This window comes from Entelurus aequoreus, linkage group LG21 (genome assembly GCF_033978785.1).
Source record: "Entelurus aequoreus isolate RoL-2023_Sb linkage group LG21, RoL_Eaeq_v1.1, whole genome shotgun sequence".
NCBI classification, from domain to species: Eukaryota; Metazoa; Chordata; class Actinopteri; order Syngnathiformes; family Syngnathidae; genus Entelurus; species Entelurus aequoreus.
Genome location: NC_084751.1, coordinates 24,386,258 through 24,411,911, shown reverse-complemented (window position 1 = coordinate 24,411,911; position 25,654 = coordinate 24,386,258). Strand labels below are relative to the sequence as shown.

The 25,654-nt window shown below is 39.9% G+C and overlaps 2 protein-coding genes across 4 annotated transcripts in view; both read right to left on the bottom strand.

Moving 5' to 3' along the window:
* The window catches only part of pstpip2 (proline-serine-threonine phosphatase interacting protein 2), a 22,826-nt gene extending 18,985 nt beyond the window's left edge, over nucleotides 1–3,841 (bottom strand). For all 3 annotated transcript variants that reach the window (XM_062031244.1, XM_062031246.1, XM_062031245.1), the window contains exons 1-2: nucleotides 3,751–3,841; nucleotides 2,680–2,780 (exon numbers count right to left, since the gene is read on the bottom strand). In XM_062031244.1, the coding sequence (XP_061887228.1) occupies nucleotides 2,680–2,780; nucleotides 3,751–3,783 (134 nt within the window). In that variant the 5' untranslated portion in view covers nucleotides 3,784–3,841. The remainder of the gene's footprint in view (nucleotides 1–2,679; nucleotides 2,781–3,750) is intronic.
* A 6,646-nt stretch (nucleotides 3,842–10,487) lies between these two features.
* LOC133638530 (Golgi phosphoprotein 3-like) lies at nucleotides 10,488–25,295 on the bottom strand. Its single transcript, XM_062031230.1, has 5 exons — nucleotides 24,844–25,295; nucleotides 24,350–24,481; nucleotides 18,189–18,303; nucleotides 17,798–17,958; nucleotides 10,488–10,896 (listed from the first exon to the last, which is right to left on the bottom strand). The coding sequence occupies exons 1-5, from the start codon at nucleotides 25,045–25,047 to the stop codon at nucleotides 10,633–10,635; spliced, it is 876 nt and encodes a 291-aa protein (XP_061887214.1). The 5' UTR covers nucleotides 25,048–25,295; the 3' UTR covers nucleotides 10,488–10,632.
* Nucleotides 25,296–25,654: the final 359 nt, after the last annotated feature.

Below are 25,654 nucleotides of genomic sequence, written 5' to 3'. Positions count from 1 at the left end.
GAGTCAGGTGGCGGCGGCGAGTAGAACGTCGCCGCAATTGGCGAGGCGGGCGAGGAGGAGGCGGAAGCGCGTGGTACCGGAGCACCAGCAGCTGCGAAAGGTCCACACGCGGGTTCTGCGGATCGCTGCCGACAGCGCGGAGGAAGTCCACAACACGGCCGCATCTTTGGCCGCCGAGGAGGAGGGGGGGTCGCGCAGTCGGTGGCGACGATGACACTGACAGCGTCATGGGTGGAGTCGTCGACGATGATGATGACGACAATGAAGATGGCGACGCCCTGCGAAAGCCCGCCAGAGATGGTGTCTTCGTGGGAGGAGACGATGGCGGGGATGACAGCGGCGTGTGCTTCACTGCACCACTGCTGGTAGTAGCTCCCCCTCCACTAGGCGGCTGCCAGACGCCGGCCACCACTGGGAGAAGGAGTAACTGGTTGTCGGTGTACCCCAGTTCAAAAACCCGGGACGGGCGGAAGGGGGCCAGGAGGAGGGAAAACGACACGTCCCTTGCCGAGTCCCAGCAGGAGGCCAGGAGGTACATCACGGTGGGCTCCACCGGAGCCTTCGCCGGACTGGCAGGACGAGCGGGTGCTGGTAGGGAGAGCAGCTGTTGTGCAGCTGCTGAAAGCCGCCTTGTAGCAGAAACGGGTGCTGGGGGCTCAGCCGGTGTTGGTCGTGGCGCTGCGACCGGCGTAAGACGCGGAGCTGCGACGCGGAGCTGCGACGCGGAGCTGCGACGCGGAGCTGCGACGCGGTGGCCGAACCGGTCGGAGATCCAGAACCGGCGGTCGAGGCAGAGGAAGAAGGTCCGAGCCTGCTGTGGGCTGGGACCGCACAAACCTGGCTTTTAAGTCCTCCACGAATTGTGCGGTCCAGAACGTCGGCTGTGCGTCGCCGACAGGGGTTCTTGCGAGGTCCCAGTCTGGCTCGAAGATCATGTTAGGAACTCGCATGGCTGCAGTTTTTGAGAACCCAAGATGCAGAAACCAGGAGAGTGACAAGGAGGTAAGATGATTTTATTATCATCAACAAAAAAGGAAGCAGTCTTGCACGTAAACGTTCCACAACATAAAGTGATCTTCGAGCACTGAGAAGTGCTCGAGACAAGGCATAAATAGAACATATGCTGATTGGCAGCAGGTGTGGACCGGCTGCTAATCAACGGCAGGTGAGGAAAAAACAGTGCTCCGCGGAACAAACAGGAAATGGAACAAAACAAGAGCACTGACGAGAAGTAAATACAAAAACAAGGAAACAAACAGAAATGAAGTGACAGATCGTCATACATTGTCCTGTTGGAACACCCAACTGCGCCCAAGACCTAACCTCCGGGCTGATGATTTTAGGTTATCCTGAAGAATTTGGAGGTAATCCTCCTATTTCATTGTCCCATTGACTCTCTGTAAATCACCAGTTCCATTGGCAGCAAAACAGGCCCAGAGCATAATACTACCACCACCATGCTTGATGGTAGGCTTGGTGCTCCTGGGATTATAGGCCTCACCTTTTCTCCTCCAAACATATTGCTGGGTATTGTGGCCAAACAGCTCAATTTTTGTTTCATCTGACCACAGAATCTTCCTCCAGAAGGTCTTATCTTTGTCCATGTGATGTCAGATGAAACAAAAAGTAGACCCATAATAAATTCATAAAAGAACCAAACTTCATGAACGTTTTTTGTGACAAACAAGTACAGTATGTGCTCCAATCACTCTATCACAAACAAAAAAGAGTTGTAGAAATTATTGGAAACTCAACACAGCCATGACACTATGTCCTTCACAAGTGTATGTAAACTTTTGACTACGACTATATTTGGTTAGTTGTTTCCATTAACATTATTTGGTTAGTTAGTGGTTCATGTTTTCATTGACAAAATGTGGCAATGAGCTACATTCGTTTGTAAATTAGTTGTGTTTTAATTGGTGTAGGTTAGTTGCATAGTAGTCTAAATGATTTTTATTAGTTTGTATGTACATTATGTATTCAACAACATTAGTTAGCCCATCCATCCATCCATTTTCTACCGCTTGTCCCTTTTGGGGATGCGGGGGGTCGCTGGAGCCTATCTCAGCTGCATTCGGGCGGTAGGCAGGGTACACCCTGGACAAGTCACGACCTCATCGCAGGGCCAACACAGATAGACAGACAACATTCACACTCACATTCACACACTAGGGCCAATTTAGTGTTGCCAATCAACTTATCCCCAGGTGCATGTCTTTGGAGGTGGGAGGAAGCCGGAGTACCCGGAGGGAACCCACACAGTCACGGGGAGAACATGCAAACTCCACACAGAAAGATCCCGAGCGCAGGATCGAACCTCGGACCTTCGTATTGTGAGGCAGATGCACTAACCCCTCTTCCACGTTAGCAAAAATGTTGCTAAAAATGTACATATTTGTGTAGGCTAAGTTAGTAAGTAGTCAGGTCATACATTTGATATTTTCATTGATGCAGGTTTAGTTATTTACACATTATTTGATCAGTTAGTTTTAGTTAGTTACATTTCTGCTAATTTCCTGACTTTGTTCATTTATTCTAGTCCTTGTATTTGTTCTATGTTACACATGCATTTACTTGTGTTCCAGCTGTGGGTTTAGATTTTGAGGATTATTATCTGTCTTTCTCTTTACTTCCATGATGCGAGCAAAAATGTTGCCATGCCTGGAGTAGGGTTACCTGGCCCTGATGAACTCCTCCACTTCTTTGCACGTCCGCTTGCCATCATTAAGGTACTGGATGATGACGTCATAACCACTCGTGCAGGTCAAGTCGGAGCTCTGTCAATCAAATTAGTTACCAAGGAAGGCATCAAGAGTTCATCTACACCAGGGATCCCTAACCTTTTTTGCACCACGGACCGGTTTAATGTAGGCATTATTTTCAGGACTTTCCACTTGTGTCAGATAAATACAGCAAAAATAAGTGCATAAAAATACAACGCACTGTAACGCTGAATTAGTGGGAGCCCTCGGCTTGTTTCTTTTCAATGAAATGGAGATGGAAATCAGGCTTTGGCTAAAATCTGTCACATTCATATTTTATATGTTCATTAATGTGCATTGTATCATGTCACAAAGTTATAACAAATATAACAAATAGCAACTTCATATCAGGAGTTTTATTGTACATCTATAAACAAGCTTATTGGTGTGTCTAGTGGGACAGACGGAAGTTAAGTTGGAGAAACTGCAGTCGTTTATAAATTATTTAATGTTTCCCTGCGGCCCGGTAGCAAATGCGTCACGGACCGGTACCGGTCCCCGGACCGGTGGTTGGGGACCACTGATCTACATGATAAATTAGATTTATTTTTCTATTGGACATTTACGCACAGAAGTCCATCCCCGCAAACAAACATTAAACACTAAAATGGAGGTTATGATTTTCAAAGCCATAATTTAGGCATAATCAGGCAAACTGTGGTTTTGTCATATTCAGTGTTTCTCCCAGCATTGCATACAACAGATTTCAAGATGAAACAAACATAATAGGATGTTATAATATATTTTACACCTATTTCTGTATATTAAAACAAAGTTATGTCTCGTATACTCCCAACATCCTTTAAATGCCCTTTTGAAGTCGTGTATGCTAAACGAAATTAGCATCCTGCTCGGTATGTATTTTATATACATTTAAATGACATTGATTTAGAGACATTATTCACTGTTTAAAGCTTATAAAGTGACATTAACGTAAAATGGACGTTAGAGTTTGAAGTTAGAAATGCAGTTGGAAGACACTCACCCAGAAGAAGTCCTTAAAATGAAGCATTTTCATAGCGAAATGAAATGACAATTGTTGCCCGTGTGGGTGCACTTTTGCAATGGACGCCCCCCCCCCCATGTGACGTCATTATGGTTTCCGGAAATTATTGTACTTATAGTTAGGGTTAGGATTTTATTTATTTATTGTTATTTATTAATATTCAATACTCTATCTGTATTTGCTTTTGTTTTCTTTCCTTGATGTTAAAAGTGCCTTGACTTTTGTGTGAATTATAAATGTATTTTTGTTGTTCAATTAATTTTTTTTTTTTTAATTTAAAAAATACTTCTAAGGCTCACAAGTTTGTTACTGCATATACGTGATTAGTAGTTGCATACAACAATGAAATTACATGATATGTATTTTTTTTAAACTTTGTACAGCAAGTGTGAAAATAAACGGTGATTGATGGGATGCCATCTAGTGGTTTATATAGATAGGGGCAGGCCCATGAAATAACTACATGAATAGTTTTATGTTCTGAGAAGAAAATAGCTATGTATCCTTGATTTAAAGCACTTTTTTTTGTTTTAACGATTATAGATTTTGGAGTAATTTATGATCATAGTGTCAACATTTGTATTATCGTGTTTTATTATTAAAAAGTAATAAAATTTTCTACACATAAATTGAATTATTACATTGAAATGAAATACAAATGTCACCTTTTATATTAAATTATATTAACTCTCTACATTTAAAATTAATACAAATATATTACCTTAAATAAAATTACCACATTACATTAATGAAATATAAAATGTCCACATTTAAATTTAATTCAAGGATTACATTTTCACATTAAAATAAAATCAAGGCACATTTATAATAAATCAGTATTAACGTTCTACTTGTACACGTAATCAATGTTAAATTAAAATCTATGGTGTATAATATCAAGTCAAGTTCAGTTTCTGTATGACCACATAGTGATTTGAAAAATGCATGAGCTCAAATACATAACATCACCTGTTGAGCTCCTAATAAAAAAGAAGTTGGAAAAAATGACAGAGCAATGTAAACGTTTCCTGGTCATATAGTCACCCTTCCCGTTTGGTTGAAGTTTGAAAACATGTCACACATTTCCATGTAAGGACTTTTCTTCACATTGCATAATCTTGTGATTGTGATTCCGATAGTCATAAACAACTTGATGGAAAAGTTGTCACTTGAAAATGAAAAATAATCTGCATGACAGACAACTCAACAATTCACAGTTTTAAATAAAAAATGTTCTACTCTTTGGTTTGTATCATTGTTATATTCGATTTATTTTTATAAATTAAAAAATATATAACACAAAAATCATAAAAATTCAATAAACCATTTAAAAATATATATATTATCTAAAAATTACTTTGGGGACCGTTATTATTATTATTACAGTAGAATTGCTGTTTTTATAATAGACTATTCCAAATATATTTCAGTCTGGGCTGTAGGGTTTCGCTTTCTTTTTCCGATTACTTAACTGTTAACTTGATTGCGAAACACTGTTATTTTCTTTGCACTTCCTTGTTTCCTCTAAAACACGTACACGCCCAAACTTTTTTTCTCTTGTTCTTTTGTTTTGCCTTCTTGTATTCAGAACCAACAGGTCAACATGTTTTTTTTCTTACCAACACCCTCTGTGCCTTAAGGACCATCCTCAAACTCACTGCATCAAAACAAGACAACATTATTTTGACTGATGCAAGCTCAGGTCGAAGGTCAAATCGACCCTGTGAGCCTAACTGTGTGTGAGTGCATACACAACGAAAGTATTGTAACATCGTATCACTATTGACAACAGTCAAATCGTTATAACCACCCACTGTGGGTAATGGCAATAAAACGTTTACGTGGCCAAGGGGGGAGTTGGTCGTTGTTGTAGTAGTGAATAAATCAGATTCAGAAATTTCCCTGGGGGAAAATACATGTAAACACAATATTTTGTCAATGTATTACCGCCATAAATTCACTACTTGCACTTTGATGTGCAAGTGAGTTTGGTGGACAATGTAAATATATAAAAACAATTCTAACCATATAGATAATAATATAAAAAAGGGAATATAATCGTTTTAGTAGTGGACAGACAAAATAGTTTAAAATAAAAAAAGTGAAAACGTGTCCAATCTATTTAATCCATGTCGCAAAACAAATATAACATTAAGTTTTCTCGTTAATTTGAAGCTACTTTATGCAGTAACCTATTTATACCATATATATTAATTATTATATTGAATACCCAATGTTTACAATGACACAGATGTCGATTCCATAGTATAGCCTAAACTTTATTATTGACTTTCGGGTAAACAAACAAAATAAAATTTGTGACGTCAAACTATTGCGCCACAGATATAAATCCCTTCTTTTTTATAATAACTTTATTTAAACAATAATGTACTGAAATTCTAGCAACATGAACATGTAAACAAGTACGCCTTTTATACATGATTGTCAAAATAGGTATATACAAATTATATTCTCAATAATTTTTAAACCGTAATCAAGATATGCAAACAAAACTACCATTAAGAAAGAAAGAAACAACTAAATACATGAGAGATATGTGCGAGAGATAACCAAAACCAAATAAAAGCATAATGTTTTTATGACCTTTTTTGTCACCATTAGTGAGTGATATACATGTTTTATTTCAGAATAAAACAAACAAATCCCTAGCCTAATGTGTCTTTCGGAAAATAAACCCAACTCCGTCCCAAAATGAAGTGCGTGACGTCAGACTATCGCGCCATGAGTAAAGAAAATAACAGCCCGCGTGGAAGAGGGCGGGGCTTTGCTTTTAGGCGGGAGGGGATTTCACCATCGCGTCATCGTGTCTATTAAACATGGCGGCCTAAGGAAGAGCGCTTCATATTCGCACTCCTGTGACTTCATTTGCTGACGTTTTTTCTTTAAAAAACAAAAATCGAGCTATTAAATCCACTTTTCGTCTTTTGAGGCAGAGACACGTTGACAATATGACAAAACAAGGTGAGTGTTCACTATACCTTCGATAAAGACTTTCATTTTGAGTGTCGTCGCCCGGAATATTGTAAAGGTGAAGACAAGGAAGTATGCTTAAAATTGACTTTTTGTTGAAAGATTATCAAGTATTCTTTCAAAAACCTTTACTATAATTTTTCGTCACCATTATACTTAAACATACATTAGGCCTACATAGTGTTGAATATACAGTCCAATCTGGCTCTACACAACACTACAATAGATTTGAAGTGAAAAGTTTGTAATTTAATTAGAGGTTAACGGTGTAGAATTAAAACAATTTGTATATGTGCCTCACAATTAAAATACCAATAGATCATAACACTTTAGAATTTTTCCTGCATAACATATTACATAATTCCCGGTTGCATTATTTTCTCATAACTATTAATAATATACTTGCTAATTAACCGGTAATAAGATGTTTACTTTCCGTTGTTACATGGTTCTATCTTCACTTTTAAGATGTAATACACGTATTATTTTGTCCCAATATATATGGACCTGACTATATTCAATATAAAACAAGTACATTTGATACAATATTTAAAATAAGTATTAAGATGGCGGCCTTTTTCTTATTCTATATATTTACATACTTTACTAGAAAAAAAAAAGAGTAACACATTCTTAATGCATAATTATAACCAAAAAAAACTTGCAATCTTTAATTGTATTAGGTCCAATAATACAGTAGTTAACATTGTTTCAGTTTGATATGGAATATATATTTTTCAACACACATTGAGTATAATACATTGTATAGTATTGAATTAAAACGTTTTTTTCCCCCCAACATTTTCTACATTGACTACTGTAAGGAAAAAAAGCGTTGCATTAATGTATTATAAATATATGGTTTGAGTTTATTTCGAACATGCAAGCATACAACATGATACATCACAATTTCCAGTTAGTATAAAGGTATACTTCTGGCTGTTTAAAGATCAATATTGTTCTATTTCGAGGACATTCTTGAAAAATACACTATTTTTAAGATTGTATTATATGAAATAGTGTGCCTTTTTAATGTCTTCCAGCTTTGCCATCCAATTCTGCTCCTCCAACCCCAACCTCCGCCCTCATCGGTCTGGAGCTGCGTCACCTCGGAGACCAGCTCTACTGGACATACTGCCTGCTGAGGATTCTGATGAGGGAATCCAACGGCACATGACAGGAAAGTGCATTTGTTGGCTGTACATAAAAGAAAGCTACAAAAGGGCAAGAAAAAGATAAAAGACGCGGTTTTGAAAGGGGATGTGATTATGATGAACACCCTGATGGAAAAGCTGGACGAGGTCACCTGGCCGAGTGTGCTGGATGAGCTAAGAAGACCTTGGGTTGGAGCCTTCACCTCAAATATAGCGACTGTCAGGGGACCGCAGTGAAGACAAATCATTTTTTTCTGAATGCAAATATGTCTTGCATGATTTGGGGAAAAAAATCGTGGTTGTATCTGTGGACTATGATTAAGGTGAGCCAAGAGAACAGGCCACCACATTAGGTGCATATACTTAATAAAAAGTGCCTTTTCAAAGACAATATTGTTTTATTGTGATTGACAATCTACTAAACCATTTATTGAATAAAATAGATGTTCCTCATTTAATCTGAACCTACAATCCATCCATTTTCCTACCGCTCGGGGTCGCTGGAGCCTGTACCAGCTGCACCTGGGCCAACACAGATAGACAACATTCACACACAAGGGTCAATTTAGTGTTGCCAATCAACCTATCCCCAAGTGCATGTCTTTGGAGGTTGGAAGAAGCCGTTGTACCCGGAGGGAACCCACAGTCACGGGGAGAACATGCAAACTCCACACAGATTCAATAGTTATTTCAAGTGTAAGCTAAAAATGCTATGAAATAAAGTAAAACTTAAGATTTTTAGAGGATTTATAAATATGACAACTAATTAACACATTTGTTAAAAAGTAAAGAAAACGATATGCATCAATCTGGCTGTGTGATTCGACAGTTTTAAGAACCGTTGTAGAATAACAACAAAAATACATTTTGCAACTGGTATATTTTGTTTGTAACTATTTACTTAAATGGAAACCCTCCCATTTTCCCTGGAAAATTTATTATATTTTGTCCTTCATCAACCCACTATTGATGCTTTATCCTCTAATGAAAGTACAAGCACTAAAGCAATGTACCATTTCAGGATTCACAGCTTGAAATGACAGTTGACACACATGCTAATGATAGCTTACCCTGTTGCTTTAGATCTGGATGCAACAGTAATATACTCCATTGTCTCCACTTTGCTGCAGTGGTTAATTATCTTGTTGCCTTCAATCTCCTACTTGTTAAGAAATAAACACAGGAGACTGTCAAATCTCTATTTTTAAAAAGTGTATCTTATTCCAAAATAGCCCTAGTACTTCTTGAATACTAGAGAATCTTCAGAAGCTGTCAAGTGGGGTACGTTGTGGTCATCTGCACTACAAAACCACGCAGATCAAGTTAAAAAACATCACTGCAACATGAGCTAAATTCAGGCACTTTAAGGATCCTTACTTTATTTTCTGTGTGGTAATACAAAAGCATACAGATACAGGAGAGGAGATCCCTTTTGTAGAATTTCATTAGATCGTACGCGTAAAATGAGTTAATAATTACATAAGATGCCGTCGAGCTAAATCCACTGCATGCAAACAGCCCTTCTTTCACCTTTGGATGTTGCTCTGCAGGAAAGGAAGGACGTATTAATGCCATCAGACCATGTACACACAATCTGACATACGTAAGCCACACCTTAACTTTTTTTTTTTTTAATCAGACCTACAGTAAAAAAAAAATATATATATATATGAGGTCCCTTTTGTTGATAAAGGGCGGAGCCACCTGGCACCAACCTGGGCCAAATACTAAGAGATGGCGCTTGGTTATGTGATGTGTACAGGAAAAAAAAGATGAAGGCTAAGACTTGAAGGACAAGTTCGCCTGAATAAAAAGAAAACAGGGGGCCCTAAAGACATCTCAAACGACTAAAACGTCACAGTGACGACGTTGTTGTTCACGGCACAACATGGCCTCACCTGCAAACAAGTAGTGACAAAAACATCTGCGCAATAAATTCAGGGAACGTCTGGCGTCATTTGGATGAACCGCTCCTCGCATTGTGCAGAAGGTTAAGAGGAATGACGTAAAGATCGATAGCTGTGTGTAAAACATTTGTTGTCCAATCTTCCTCATCGCACCAAGCTACCTACGGCGCTATCGACTGTGCAAAATAGTTGATAAATGGCAAAACTACTCGTTATCTCACACGAAAACGGAAGTCCAGTTCTGAAAGCGCAACGCATAAGCAAGAAACTAATGAGCTGTGAATGAATCCTACACGTGGGCCGATTAGGGACAAACGAGTACCAACTTGCTTGGAAGTGGACAGGAAGTGGTCCTCGCTTTCCTCCTCAGGGTGTCGAGAGGGAGAAAGGAGAATCCAAGGTGAACATGGACATGAAAGGCGTCATGGGAAAGAAGGTGGTCAGCCTCCTGATTGGCTGTCCTTTTCTTAAAGTTTTGCACTCTACCTTCCTCCTTTTGAAGTCTTCATGCCTTCATATAATCAACATGGCGAACCCTATACGCCGCTTTTGCTCGCCGAGTAGTCCTTGATCATTTAGAGAAGGTTCCCCAACCGCCACCTTAATTGGGTGAAGACCACCACCACCAATTAGGATAATTATGTGGACCCCCCCCACCCACCCCCCCAACTCTGACCCAACTAAATTGTCTTGTTTATGGTGAAGTCCTTCAAGCCGATTAAATAATGCACAGGTCCTTCAGGGGTCGACGGCTCACTTTAAAAAAAAAAAAAAGAGAAAATAAAGAAAAAATAGAAGGTTCTTCCATCTCATTTGGTGAAGGCGGCTACCACGGCCCACATGAGTTCATTGCAGTTGGGCTTGGTGCTCTCCTTTTCCGGCTCCAGCTCCAGCAACGTGTGCACCCGCTTCATGCCCAGGTCGTACTCCTCGTCCTGCAGTGGAGCGAAGGCGTTTTCCAGGACGTCTGAAGAGTGGGCCAGGAGGATCAGGGCCAGCACCCGCTTGTCCATGCGGTGAGGATCGTTGACCCACTTCTCCAGGACGGAGTCCTGCACCTTCTTGACGAGGCGCTGAGGACAACACACAAAAAAAAAGGGTGTGTGTGTGTTTAGGAACGTGAAGGTGAGTAATAATTAATTGGCCTGTATTATTTTCCCAGGGAGTGCCCAAACAAAGCTGCGCCTAATAGGCTTAAAAAGTTTTTATGCTGCCGACTCCATTCATCCATACCACTACCGATACCAATATCGTTCACATGTATTACCCGTACATTTTTCATGGTGAGTGCTATTGACAGTGTTAACAATATCCACATAATATTTAAATTACAAGGAAGTGGGAATCTTAGGGCACCTCACGATTCGATCATGATTGCAATTCAGGAGCTACAATTTCATTAAAAATGTATTATTGATGCATCTTTAATTTTTTTGTTTCACTAAAAAAGCGTTTATCACTTGCAGCTTTTAAAAACAGTGCATTTGTTATAAGACAGTTAAATTAATTCCCATCAAATTAATGAAAATGTGTACAAAACTGGAACATACAGTAAGTGCCCTATAATAAAGGAGCTTGTTGGATCTCTCGGTGAGGAGTCAGCCAAATTTTAGAACTGTCTGCATTTATTTACTTACAATAAATAAAACGATTATCGATTATTGACATTTACTAATTGATTCTAGAATCATCCATGTCCGAATTGCAATGCATCTAAAAATCGATTATTTCCCCCACCTCTATTTATAACATACAATTGTTTGATCAAAACAATAACTAAACAAAAGCAAAATCTACCATTCATTTAAATCTTTTGGTTTTTACCCTTAAAGTCCTCCTGTGCCCAGAGAATAATTCCAAGTTTGTAAACATTAACAAACATTTTTTTTCTTTTAAGAAAATCGATCTGATTACTCTTGTATTGATCATATACTGATACTGCCTATAATATTGACACCACCAATTCATTGATTGATCCACCCTCCTCTTACGTGTTGTGGACTGACTGTGACAATGCTGACACATTAACAATTATTATATTATCCTCTCTCTAGACCAGTGTTTTTCAACCACTGTGCCGCAGCACACTAGTGTGCTGTGAGATAGAGTCTGGTGTGCTGTGGGAGATAATCTAATTTCACCTATTTGGGTTAAAAATATTTTTTGCAAACCAGTAATTATAGTCTGCAAATTATGTGTTGTTGTTGAGTGTCTGTGCTGTCTAGAGCTCGGCAGAGTAACTGTGTATTACTCTTCCATATCAGTATGTGGCAGCCGGTAGCTAATTGCTTTGTAGATGTCGGAAACAGCGGGAGGCAGCATGCAGGTAAAAAGGTGTCTAATGCTTAAACCAAAAATAAACAAAAGGTGAGTGCCCCTAAGAAAAGGCATTGAAGCTTAGGGAAGGCTATGCAGAACGAAACTAAAACTGAGCTGGCTACAAAGTAAACAAACAGAATGCTGGACGACAGCAAAGACTTACTGTGGAGCAAAGACGGTGTCCACAATGTACATTCGAACATGACATGACAATCAACAATGTCCCCACAAAGAAGGATAAAAACAACTGAAATATTCTTGATTGCTAAAACAAAGTAGATGCGGGAAATATCGCTCAAAGGAAGACATGAAACTGCTATAGGAAAATACCAAAAAAAGAGAAAAAGCCACCAAAATAGCAGCGCAAGACAAGAACTACAACACTACACACAGGAAAGCAGCAAAAAAATCTAAATAATTCACGGCGTGATGTGACAGGTTGTGACAGTACACCTACTGTGAAACAAGAGCTATATTGATGCATTGTTGGTTATGGTTTAAAGTCATATCCAACAATTGCGACGACTCTTTACTGTCAACTGAGTTTCGTTTTTTAACGTTTTCTGCTGGTGGTGTGCCTCCGGATTTTTTCAACGCCAAAAATGTGCATTGGCTCAAAAAAGGTTGAAAAACACTGCTCTAGACCACGTGTGTCAAACTCACAATTCTGGCTGCCCTCAGAGGGCCGATTGTAACACTGAATACATATGAAAATAAACATATAATAGTCTTGTTACACTATTTGCTTAGGAAATTGCTTAATTATTGTATTTTTTACCAACCGATTGCTAGATAACTTGCTTTGAAATCGTAAGCCAAAGTGACATGCAGATATTTAAGTATTAATTCGTCATAACCAGGGCACAAACACAGACATGTATGGATCCTTTGCCATTCCCATTAACCCGAAAGGGGAGCTCCACAAAACTACCCTTGTGCTTCAACTGAACCGTTCGGTTGACCGGACTCGGTTCGGAGCGTGTGTGCCATTCGAATTATGTTTTTTCAGGCGGCTGTGCATTGCGTAACGTTAGGCGAAGGATAAGCAGGACTTTCGCAGCCTGAGGCATTCGCGTTGTAGACATGATGTTCAGAAAAGACAGTCAGAGATTGTTGAGAACGCGTCCGTGGCTTTAAAGAGGTCTGCTGTATTAATTGCCCTCGTCTACCGTCATCCCGACGGGAGTTAGGGATCTCCCAGGTTGCGATGTTTTTGTGTAGATATAAAATATCAGCTTTTTTGTCCGAATGTTTAAAGGATGACGAGGAAGTGGTCGATCAACAATCTTTTTATCAAAACAATTAAAACATCTACAACAGCAAAAACGTGTTTAAGAAATACAAATATCGAGATAACAATTAGATGAGAAACACTAAACGTTAAAAGTATATCAAACCAACCTTTAACGAAGTGATCACTGCAAACCCGCGCGTTCTTCGACTCTGCTCCCTTAAACTGACGTGTATGCGCAAAGCTCTACCATATATGGCGGTATCTCCTGATGTCACATATAGGAAAAATGTCACAAATTGGGCAAATTCCAAACGGCTCGTTTGGAGGAAACATGAAGGAAGGAAATATTATTTTATAAAAATCTCCCCATACCTCCATGGTTTGGTTTAATTTTTTTGGGACTAATGCAGATCCCAAATACACAAAAGCAGGTACCAATAAGTAAGAAAAGTTGGTTTTGCATAATAGGTACTCTTTAAAGCTTTTTTGTTACTAAAAAGGTACCACTAACTATGAAAAAGAAAGTGTAATGACAACCACATAACCAGAATTTGAAGTTATTGCAATGTTTGAAGGCAGAATGTGCCTCTCTGTCCAAGCAACTAAGTAATATGACAATAGGCCAACATGAATAGAAGAAATTGACTCGTGATTACACTTCCAAGCCTCCTCCATTACACAGACAATCCTTTCTCTCTGTACGGGGGCAACATAATGACGTAAATGACGCATTTGCAAAAAATTAGTAGAACATCATGAAAAGCAAAGTCGATATGCTTAGAACTACAAGCAAAGTCTATTCTGTCACTCTCATGTGTTTTTTTTTATTTACAGTGCTGAAATGGGATTTGAAAAAACCGGTTCTCAGTGTATCCATTCCTTCGAATCACTTGCCAGTATTTCAAACGATTCTCTTAACAATGCTGGCCTATGGGAATGATGTCATTACACAATGTGCGTAGAGACGTCAAACAGCAAAATGGTGACGCCCTGAAGAGATTGCAACAGTGCTCGCTACTTGTAATAATTGCAAGATTGCTATTTATCAAGGAGGACATACGAGCAATATGCTGAAACATTCGAACATACAGCATGCAATAACTTTAAATAAAAGTAGCATTTTTGAACCGCTCCGATCTCATCCTCCCAGCAGCAGTAACGCTAGCACTTCATCTGCTGTGAATACAAAAGGTACTCACTCACCACCTATCATTTTAGCGCTATTTGTTAAATTGATATAAATGCCTTCTCATTTAAATGAGCAAGACAAGTGACAGATTCTGACTGGCTCCGAGGTGGGCAGTAAGTACGAGTTCCAGTTCATGTCTGCCGCTAGCTTCTATTTCACTGCAGCAAGGAAAAGTTCATGCAGGGCAGACAAGCAGTGAATAAGTTTGTGGTCAAAAGCTTGCACATTGCATAAAATAAAGGCTTAAGATATCTTGAGTTGCATGTTATGTATATGATAGCTTCACCTTAGAAACGTAAACAAACTATTCTAATATTTTGAGTTTCACCAGTATATTTTTTTCTACAAAAGATTTAAAAAGTTTTGAAAATGGAACTAAATGCTACATTCTTGCGTAAATTCCATATATTTTATTTTGTTGAATTCTACAGAAGAGATTCATTTTCCAAAGTATTTAAAAAAAAAAAGTTTTTCTCACTGTTGGCTTTGTAAGGTCACGTTACCTCTAAACGAAACAAAATTGACGTAAATCTACCTTTTTGTTTACCTCTTTTTTTCCCCAAATAAGAACCGATAAGGAACCAAATCGTTAGGCAAAATCGAAAGTGGAATCAGAACCGGAAAAATCGTATTAATTCCCATCCCTAGTTATGCATAGTGTACGTATTCTGTGACAGGCTGAGTCCTGACCTTGTGCGGGGGCGAACCGAGGACTCCTGCATATACAGCAACTGAGTTTGCTGATGTTACTTTTGTGTTGTTGCGGCCAACTGTAGCCTGTTTTGTTTATGCACTCGATATTTCTGATCGACCGCCTCTTTGTCAGGTATCAATGAACAACGAAGAATAGCTAAACATGCTACACACACTCTAAAATACAATAAGCCATGCTATCCCCTAAAATAGAGGAGTGGGTGGCTCTTTTTTTCGAGAATGGCTAAATGGCGCCTAGTAAAGTTAAAGTTAAAGTACCAATGATTGTCATAAACACACTAGGTGTGGTGAAATTTCTCCTCTGCATTTGACCCATCCCCTTGTTCACCCCCTGGGAGGTGAGGGGAGCAGTGGGCAGCAGCCGTGCCACGCCCAGGAATCATTTTTGGTGATTTAACCCCCAATTCCAAACCTTGATGCTGAGTGTCAAGCAGGGAGGCAATGGGTCCCATTTTTATAGTCTTTGGTATGACTCGGCTGGGGTTTGAACTCACAACCTACCGATCTCAGGGCGGACACTCCAACCACTAGGCCACTGAGTAGGTTGAGAACAGAGCTAGTTTGACCACCACGCATATCTAATGATAATCCAATAATCCAAGCAATAACCCGGTGCGCCTTATTTACGGATTCATTTTGGTTGTGTTTACCGACCTCAAAGAAATGTTATGTGGTACATGGTGTAATGATAAGTGTGATCGGTAGATGGCAGTCACACATAAAAGTTATGTGTGGCCTGTTCAATAAATGACTCTAGCAAGGATAGGTTAGCATGCCCAAAAGTTTATAATGTGTTATTGCGAATATAGAACATTACACATGGCGCTCAAAAATGTGTCAAAATATTTTAGTACTTAGTACTTTCCTATTTTTTACTTTGGTAAGGTACAAAGCCGCACCCGCTTGATGAATTGTCAGCGCATTACGGCTACCGTAGTCAAGACGTACTGTGCTGGAACATACGAGTACTATTATGATGTGTACTGTATATAAGGATCCAAAAACGGCACCTATTAGGAGACATTAGCTGGGTTTTTTTCAACCTGTGATGCAAAACCAACTTTTCTTACCCATTGGTTCCTGCTGTTGTGTATATAGAATCTGCATAAGTCCCGAAAAAGTGCGCCTTGTTCGCCATTGTAGCCTGCGGCGTAGTCAAAAAGCTCCTTCTTTTTCTCTATCCTCTTGTTGTGGGGCATTCATCTTCCGCTGTTGCCACTTCTAATAAAAAGTAGCGTATAGTTTGAACTTATATGTCAGTAGACTCAATACGGCAGCGCAAAAAACAACCGGTGCAACAAAGATGACGAGGGGAAGACGCCGTTGAAGCGGAACCACATAAATATGACCGGCCACAGAAGGGCGCATGTTGAAGAGAGGGTCAGAAAGCAGCTTGAAGATGGTCTGAAAACATAATTTAAGCAACATTTTGACCAAATAACCACCATTACATGTTATGTAGACCACAAGGAAGTGTTTTAAATGTAGAAAAATAAATCATAATGTGACCCCTTTAATGAGTCTTATAATCCGGAGCACCTTTTGTATGAAAATAAACCCGCTCATCGGCAATGCGTCTTATAATGCGGTGCGCTCTATGGTCCGAAAAATACGGTACATGGTATTGGATCAATACCCAAATTTGTTATATCGCTCAAAACTAATGTTAAGTATCGAAACAGAATAATAAGCGCTTATTACATTTTAAGATAAGTGTAGCCAGAACTATGTTACAGCAGAAAGTAATTTCGATTAATACTAGTTTTGAGAAAATAATACAACCGGAAGTGACACAATATGTTACCAACAGGTCAGCAGTTAAATTACGACCCTTTAGAACCTATTTTGAAATGGTTCTATTATGATATACATGCCAAATAATATACCATGGTATATATAGTTATTGTAGAGGGCTGCAAGATATATTGCGATGTAGACATTTTACCCAGGACTGTTTTGTTAGGATGGGCCACTACAAAATTAAAATAGCCGCTAAACTCAAACGGAAATAGACAGCAACACAACTTGGTTTAAGGAAAACACAAGGGAGGGTAAGATAAAGTATTTTCTTAGCATGCGCACAATATCACTGCTGTGTGACATGCATTAAAATAATTGCTGGTAAATGCTGATTTTATATGTAGCTCTGTATCAATCAGAGAATGGGCAGATGTACCTAATGTTGTGACCGGAGAATCTATATACATTTAAAGAAGTTTATTTTTTATTGTGTTTGGAAAAAAAACAGCGGTTACAGTATGTCTGTCTTAAGATATGTTCAACAGTGTACATTTTCAAAAGATAAAGTCTGATACTTTTGAAAGCCAGTCCGTGAGTTAATCAAAGTGCAGTAATTAACCACAGTTTTTAAATAATTTTAATATAAAACGGTAATACTAGTTTTACAGCAGTTATCATTAATACCGTTTATTGTTACATCACTATATGGTACACATTAAACTGCAAGCTTTGGTTGTACACATTTAGGAAAATGTGCAGCTGTGTACTAAGTTATCACCTGTTTGATGGTGCTGTTGGTGAGCGGATGTGTGGTCATGTCGAAAAGCAAGAAGTTCTGTTTCTCTGTGGTGAGGACACCTTTCTCTACCAGGTTTTTGGCCAGACGTTCCCTGACATTCCTCAGCTGGTAATGCAGCTTCAAAGGATTCCAGGTCTCCCCTGGAGAACAAGAATGCTATTTTACACTTTGTAAGCATATTTAAGTTTATTTAAAACAAGAACAGCACACAATAATAAACATTCATGTAAATGTGCCAGTGTTAGCTATAGAGCTCATTTTAATTATGGTCCCTGGGCAAGGTATAAAAAATGCCTGCAATTAATACTCTGGCCTAGTGCCGCTGATGATTGTTTGAACATTTTCCTTCAAAAGGTGCAAATAAACTCACCACTTAGCAGCTCTATCCAGCTCTGGACAGTCTCTGGAGGCTGAGTTTCCTTGATGTGCTTCAAGGCCTCATCCAGCAGCACGTCTCCTGTCGGGGCGTCGGACTTGCAGATCACCTTTGGCAAACAGAAGCAAACATTTGTTAATACCGTCACAGCTGTCCTTACATCCTTGGTGAACAGGAACAAGTTCCATGTGTGCATTCCGCCTCAAAGCAACAAAAAAACCAAGTAAACTCTTTTTAGCATGAATACTGATCATAGATAAACAATCACATGGTGTAAAATGTCTCCAAGGCTTATGTATTAGCATAAACACAAACACTTTAAACATATATCTTCTGACACCTGAACATTACCGAAATATAACACACAAGTGTATAGACTATACAACATCAATGTCTGGATAGACCTTCTCATTCAAGAGCATGAGCAAACTGTTAAGAGGACCGTCTAGATTAGTTTGGAGTCTTTTTAATGTTTTCTATTAGGAATGCAACGATGAATCGATTAAATTGATTAGAAAAAAGCTTTGATTCATCATTTCATGCTTGCAACTAATAAAAATGTACAAAATCTGGAACCGCATCAAGTGCCCGAACCTTCAAATTTACGAACATGGTTTCCTTACAACCACTGCAATAGAGCGCACATAAGAGCAATGGTGTGTGGGTGCCATGATCTGTATGAAGATACCTGCTGACGTAACTAAGACAGAATATGTCACTAAAGTCTCAAATTCCAAATGGCTTGTTAAGAGAACATTTGAGAGAAGGCAAATATATTTTATAAATATCTCTGCCATGCCTCTAAGGTTTGATTTAATGTTTGGGACAATATTAATTTGTGACATATACAAGAAATTCCTCTTCATTAAAACCCTGTTTATGACTTAAAGGGGTCCGATTATGTTTTTTTCCCCTACATTTTAACACTTCCTTACGGTCTATTACATAACATGTAATGGTGGTTCTTTGGTCAACATTTTGCATATACTTTGTTTTACAAACCCTCTTCAAACAGCTTTCTTGACCGTCTCTTCAGGATGCGCATTTTGTGGGACGTCTTATTTACGTGCCTCCACTTCACATCTGTCTTCTTCCCATCGGCCATGTTGTAGTTTTTAGTGCTTCCGTAGTGAGTTTACTCACGACAGATCAACGTTTGAACTATATGCACATTTGTGTTAGAAATGGCAACAGCAGTGGATGCATGTGCATGTATGGGCCAGTCTGCCCACAACAAGAGGATAGAGAAAAATAAGGAACTTACTGACTATAATAGAGTCAGACTACAATAGTGGACTTGCGCAAAGCACTTTGGGTAAATCGCGACCATATATAGAGATATCCGCTGATGCCACATTTGGGGAAAAACATTACGAATTGGGCCGATTCCAAACGGCTCATTTGGAGGTAGTGTGAAGGAAGGCAAGATTGTATTATAAATATTTCCGGAGGTAGTGTGAAGGAAGGCAAGATTGTATTATAAATATTTCCGCCATGCCTCCATGGTTTGTTTTCAAATTTTCGTGACTTACTCAGATCCCAAATACACAAAAACAGGTACCAATAGGTAAGAACAGTTGGTTTTGCGTAAGAGCGCCTTTTTTAAAAGGGAACTGCACTTTTTTGGAACTTTGCCTATCGTTCACAATCATTATGAGAGACAAGAGTGTCTTTTTTACGGGGGGGGATTTTAAAGATGATAAAAAACGCTTGTAAGTCGCATCAGGCAAAATTACCCCAAAAAGTGCAGTTCTGCTTTAAAGTTTCCCACAAATGATTTCCCTATAGCTTCCGTTTATCTAAGAGGTGGTTATAGCACTTTTTGCTGCTCTGGCATGCACGTGACAGCATGTTAACGCATCTGGCGAGCAATTTTTTCCACAGCCTTTTTTAGATTGTCAATTATTCACAATCCTTACAGTATGTAAGACAAGAACACATGTTTTTATTTTTTTTAATGCATTCTAACAAGTAAATAAATGCGAGCAAAAGTTCGCCCACAATGGAGCCCATGGGAGTCCCTCTATTATGCCTATAAAGCACTTAAAGAAAACATTTAATCACCTCCATCAAAGTTTATTATACACACTTTAAGAATAAATGTAATGTCGTAACAGGCACATTTATAATAACGTGTAATATTTACGTATTTTGCTCATATTAAGCATGCGGGGGTGCAATAATTAAAAAAAACGCATCACACCGTTGGCTTTTTCCTTCAACAACATCACTGATTACTACTCACTGCAGACTTCATGAAAGCCAACAAAGATAATTAAACATCATTTACTGTACAATTTCTGCTGTCACTGGGATGCCGACTGTTAGGATTAGGGTTGGGTATCGAGTATCGAGTATTGATTGGAACCGGGACTAACTTTCCGATTTTCCCGGAATCGTTCAAAAGTTTAAATTTTGATTCCTATTTTCGATACCAGTCCGCCGACCGGAAAAAAATATGTCCGCCGAACCGGAAGAAGAAGCCGCTGAACACCAACGAAGAAGCGCCCACCGCCGGAAGTGTTAGCATAGCCGAGCGAGTCAGTCAAGCTCAAGCATGGATAGCGGGCGTCGGCGTTTGAAAGTGTGGCTTTACTTTACAAAAAAAAAAGAAATAACCGCGAAATAACAGAGCTCCATGTCCATCAAGAAACGAGTGGAGAGAGAGCTGCAGATGTACCAGGATGTTCCACCGATACTTATGTCTGACGACCCTGCTGCATGGTGGTGGTCCGGTGGAACCAACAAAAGACTTATCCTTTGTTGTCAGATCTCGTTTTCTCCTATTTATGCGTTCAAGCTTCTTCCACACCCAGCGAACGTGTATTTTCCACAGCAGGAGACACTATCTGTCCAGAACGCTCACGCATCCTGCCTGAGAAGGCGGATATGGTCATTTTCCTAAACAAGAACTGTCTTTGATTTTATACTGTACCTGCTGCTAATCTGGACTGGGTTTTGCAAGTTGTTTCTTATTGTTTATTTGCTTTTCTGCACCAGGTTAGCCCATCAGTGGGAGCATGGTAACATTTTTAAGTACCTGCAGCATCATACACTTGTGTGTGTAAATGTGTTTTCATGAGGCTTCCTGCAGCATCATACACTTATGTGTAAAGGTGTTTTCATGAGGTTTCCTGCAGCATCATACACTTATGTGTAAATGTGTTTTCATGAGGTTTTCAAAAATAAAGCTCTCTTGAGGAAAGTGTACCCCTGGGAAAATGTATTCATAATTTATAATATTTATATTCAAGTTCATAGATTTGATATTTATATTCTAGTTGAAAACAGCCCTGTGAGGAATTTATAGTAAAGTTCATAAAAATGTAATAGAATTAAAATTGATGGAGAATGACAGACTATTTCATTCAGAAAGACTGTAGGTTAGCTAGCTCATTTAAAATATCCTAAACTTTTTTTTGACCATGCCTCTTAAAAGAATCGGAATCGAAACAGAGAATCGGAATCGTTCGAATTCAAACGATACCCAACCCTAGTTAGGATGTTAATATATTCCCGTTTAGATGAACATTGACTCCTTGCGAAGAAAAAAGGGGGTTATTATGCATTTAAAAAATACAGCAGTCTTTTTGTCTCTCATAATGATTGTGAACAATAGGAACATTTGAAAAAAAAAAAGTGTAATTCCCCTTTAAGGAGGCTGTGATAGGTTTCAGCACCCCAGCGACCCCAAAAGGGACAAGCGGTAAAAAATGAATGGATGGACGCAACCATGATGTTTACACAAATGCCTTTCTTCTGGCTTCTGGTTAGTTAAGACAGTGTTTTTCAACCTTTTTTGAGCCAAGGCACATTTTTTGCATTGAAATAATCCAAAGGCACACCACCAGCAGAAACCATTAAAAAAGAAACGAAACTCAGTTGACAATAAAAAGTCGTTCTTGCAATTGTTGGATACGACTTTAAACTATAACCAAGCATGCATCACTATAGCTCTTGACTCAAAGTAGGTGTACTGTCACGACCTGTCACATCACACCGTGACTTATTTTGAGTTTTTTGGCTGTTTTCCTGTGTGTAGTGTTTTAGTTCTTGTCTTGCGCTCCTATTTTGGTTGCTTTTCCTGTTTTGTTGTTGTTTTCCTGTAGCAGTTTCATGTCTTCTTTAAAAGCTATTCCCCCCATCTTCTATGTTTTAAGCAATCAAGACTAATTAAGTTGTTGCTATCCTTCTTTGTGGGGACATTGTTGATTGTCATTGACATTGTTATCACCAGGAAAGATGAGGTCACCTACCTAGGTTCCATTCTAGAGGCTAATCTTTCCTGTGATAAAATGGCAACCAAGGTAATCAAAAAAGTCAACCAACGAACAAGATTTCTCTACAGAATCTCCTCTCTGGTCAACAAAAGCACCATGAAGATTCTAGCGGGAACTCTCATTCAACTCTTTTTCAATTACGCTTGGACCTCCTGGTACCCCAGCACCTCCAAAACCCTCAAATCTATAGGCTCCAAACATCCCAGAACAAGCTAGTCAGGTTACTTCTAGACCTCCACCCCAGATCACACCTGACTCCTACCCACTTCTCCAAAGTGGGCTGGCTCAGGGTGGAGGACAGAGTAAAACAACTTACACTGAGCCTAGTCTATAAAATTCGCAACACCTCCCTGATACCGAAGTACATATCAAACTACTTCCATAACGTAAATGACCGCCATAACCACAACACCAGGGGGAGCTCCACAAACCACGTTAAACCCAGATTCCGATCTAACAAAGGTCTTAACTCATTCTTCTATGCCACATAAATATGGAATGCGCTCCCAACAGGTGTAAAAGAAAGTGCATCTCTATCCTCCTTCAATACTGCACTAAAAGAACACCTCCAGGCAACTACTACCCTAGACTAACACCCTCCCCCGACCATATCCCACCTCCCCGGAGTGTAAATAATCAAATGTATATACTTGGTCTTATGCTTTCTGAGCTCACTATGTTCACTGCTCGCTGTACATATCCTACAAAGTCAGACCTACACTGTTACAATGTCCATTTCTCAGATGATACAATTGTTGATGACTGTTGATGACTGAAGTGCTGATAGCAACCAAACCTAACCCCCCCCCCCCCCGCCCCAAACCCCTCCGCATCCCACCCCCCGGAGGGGGGGGGGGTTACCCACATATGCGGCCCTCTCCAAGGTCTCTCATAGTCATTCACCGACGTCCCACTGGGGTGAGTTTTTCCTTGCCCGTATGTGGGCTCTGTACCGAGGATGTCGTTGTGGCTTGTGCAGCCCTTTGAGACACTTGTGATTTAGGGCTATATAAATAAACATTGATTGATTGATTGATTGATATACTCTGATGATTAACTTGTGTGATGACTGTATTATGCTGATAGTATATATTTGTACCATGAATTGATTAACGTGGACCCCGACTTAAAAAAGTTGAAAAACTTATTCGGGTGTTACCATTTAGTGGTCAATTGTACGGAATATGTACTGTACTGTGCAATCTACTAATAAAAGTTTCAATCAATCAATCAGTCATGTCATGTATGGATGTAATTTTTGGACGCCATCTGCTCCACGCGCTGTACGTCTTTGCTGTCGACCGGCATTCTGTTTTTGTTCAGTTTTAGTTTTGTTTTGCATAGCTACCCCTAAGCTTCAATGCCCTTTCTTAGCGGCACTCGCCTTTTGTTTATTGTTGGTTTAAGCGTTAAGATGCCTTTTTACCTACACACTGCCTCCCGCTTATTGTGATCACGACAAACCATGTTCCCGACATTCACAAAGCAATTAGCTACCTTCTGCCACCTACTGATATGGAAGAGTATTACACGGTTACTCTGCCGAGCTCTAGACAGCACAGACACTCAACAACGGCACATTGTTTGCGGATTATAATTACTGCTTAGGCTGCTGCCCCCGCGACCCGACCTCGGATAAGCGGAAGAAGATGGATGGATGGGTTTGCAAAAAATATTTTTAACCGGATTAGGTGAAATTACATAATCTCCCACAGCACAACAGATTTTATCTTGGTTGAAAGACACCTAACGCTAGTTATAGCACCACCTGCTGCTCTGGCATGCAGAGTACAGCCTGCAAACAACACCAGGTGAAGTATTTTTCAGCATCGGTTAGAACAGGTATTTTTGAAGTTACTTTTTTCCTCTCCTAACCTTCCGAGAGAGCAGACTTTTTCTCCTCATGCCGCAGGCCTCCAGCTGTAGCCTTCCCCGGAGAGCCAACTCGATGAGCATGCACCCTCGAAGGCCAGAGGAAATGCAGTCGTTCCAGAAAGAAGTGTAGCCCTAAGGAGGAGGAGGAGAAGAAAAAAAACATCAGTTTAAAAAGGTGTGCTTGTTAGCTCGCCGATGTGTTGGCAAGTCGGCCCACTGAGAGTTAGCCAACTCCAGTGAACAAACAAAGTCACGTCACTAGTGGCAAGTTGACAAGAAAAGTGCCAAAGTAACGTTGCAGTTAGTTAGCTAGTAAACACAAGTGGCACAAACAATGCAGTTAATCTTCAGAAAATGGAAGGTTGAGTTGCCATCGTTGCTCTTTAAAACGGTTAATAACAATTTGCGGTTGTGAGATAACGCTAATGTTATCTTTAGCAAGCTAGCTAGCTAACCCGGGTGACGGGTTTTTAAAAAGGCAATAAGAATATCACCTCTCGGTCCTTGAGGCCCAAGAGCAACACCTCCTCCATTAGTGTCAATCGAGTCTCCTTCGAGTCCCCCTTGTCGTCCTCTTCCTCCTCGCCGCGGCGCGCGTCTTCCTCCTCCCCGTCGGGCTCCCTCTCCCTGTCGGCGCTACGGGTGGCCTCGGTCCTCCGCTGGACGAGGCCCGAGGTTCTCTGCGTCAGAGAAGCCATAGCTGGCGCTGCGAAACGGCACGATCCGGAGAAAAGTGGCTTCCTCGAGTGAGTAGAAAGCCGCCCAGCATGTACGCTGAGTGTTAAATATGTTGAATTCGTGTGTGTGTGTGGGAAAAATCGCCCGCGGAAGGAGTCAAAAACAGCCGTTAACAGTTTAAGCCGTCGGATTCTCAAGCTTCTTCGACTCAGCCTACTTCCTGATCCAACATGGTGGAAGGGGGAGTGACGTCGCCGAATGCTGGCGTGAACGTAACATGAAAGCATCTTTGTTACATTCAAAGCAGTCGGAAATAGCACAACTTTCAAGTATTAACGTTTCAACTGGGGGTTTTAGTTCAAAAACATAACATTTGTATATAATTATACACATAAGGGAGATTCATGCTTAAATATTTTTTGCATGAAGTCGCACCACAGTGAGTTAATTAAGTTAAAAGCTCGTGATAAAGCTACTTTGTGTTCACTAATCACCGCTCAGAATTGTATGCACGCTATGTATTTATTGCTCAGCTAAGCCTACAGCAGTGGTCCCCAACCACCGGGCCGCGGACCGGTACCGATTGGTACCGGGCCGCGCAAGAAATTTAATTAAAAAAAAAAAAAG

Bases quoted from the DNA above. Each gene is read 5' to 3' on its own strand.
- LOC133638530 (XM_062031230.1), bottom strand. From the start codon at position 25,047: ATGGCTTCTCTGACGCAGAGAACCTCGGGCCTCGTCCAGCGGAGGACC. The intron at 24,482-24,843 runs GTGATATTCTTA...CCTCCTCCTTAG, and splicing joins TGGGCCTCAAGGACCGAGAG to GGCTACACTTCTTTCTGGAA. The intron at 18,304-24,349 runs GTTAGGAGAGGA...TGTTTGCCAAAG, and splicing joins AAAGTCTGCTCTCTCGGAAG to GTGATCTGCAAGTCCGACGC.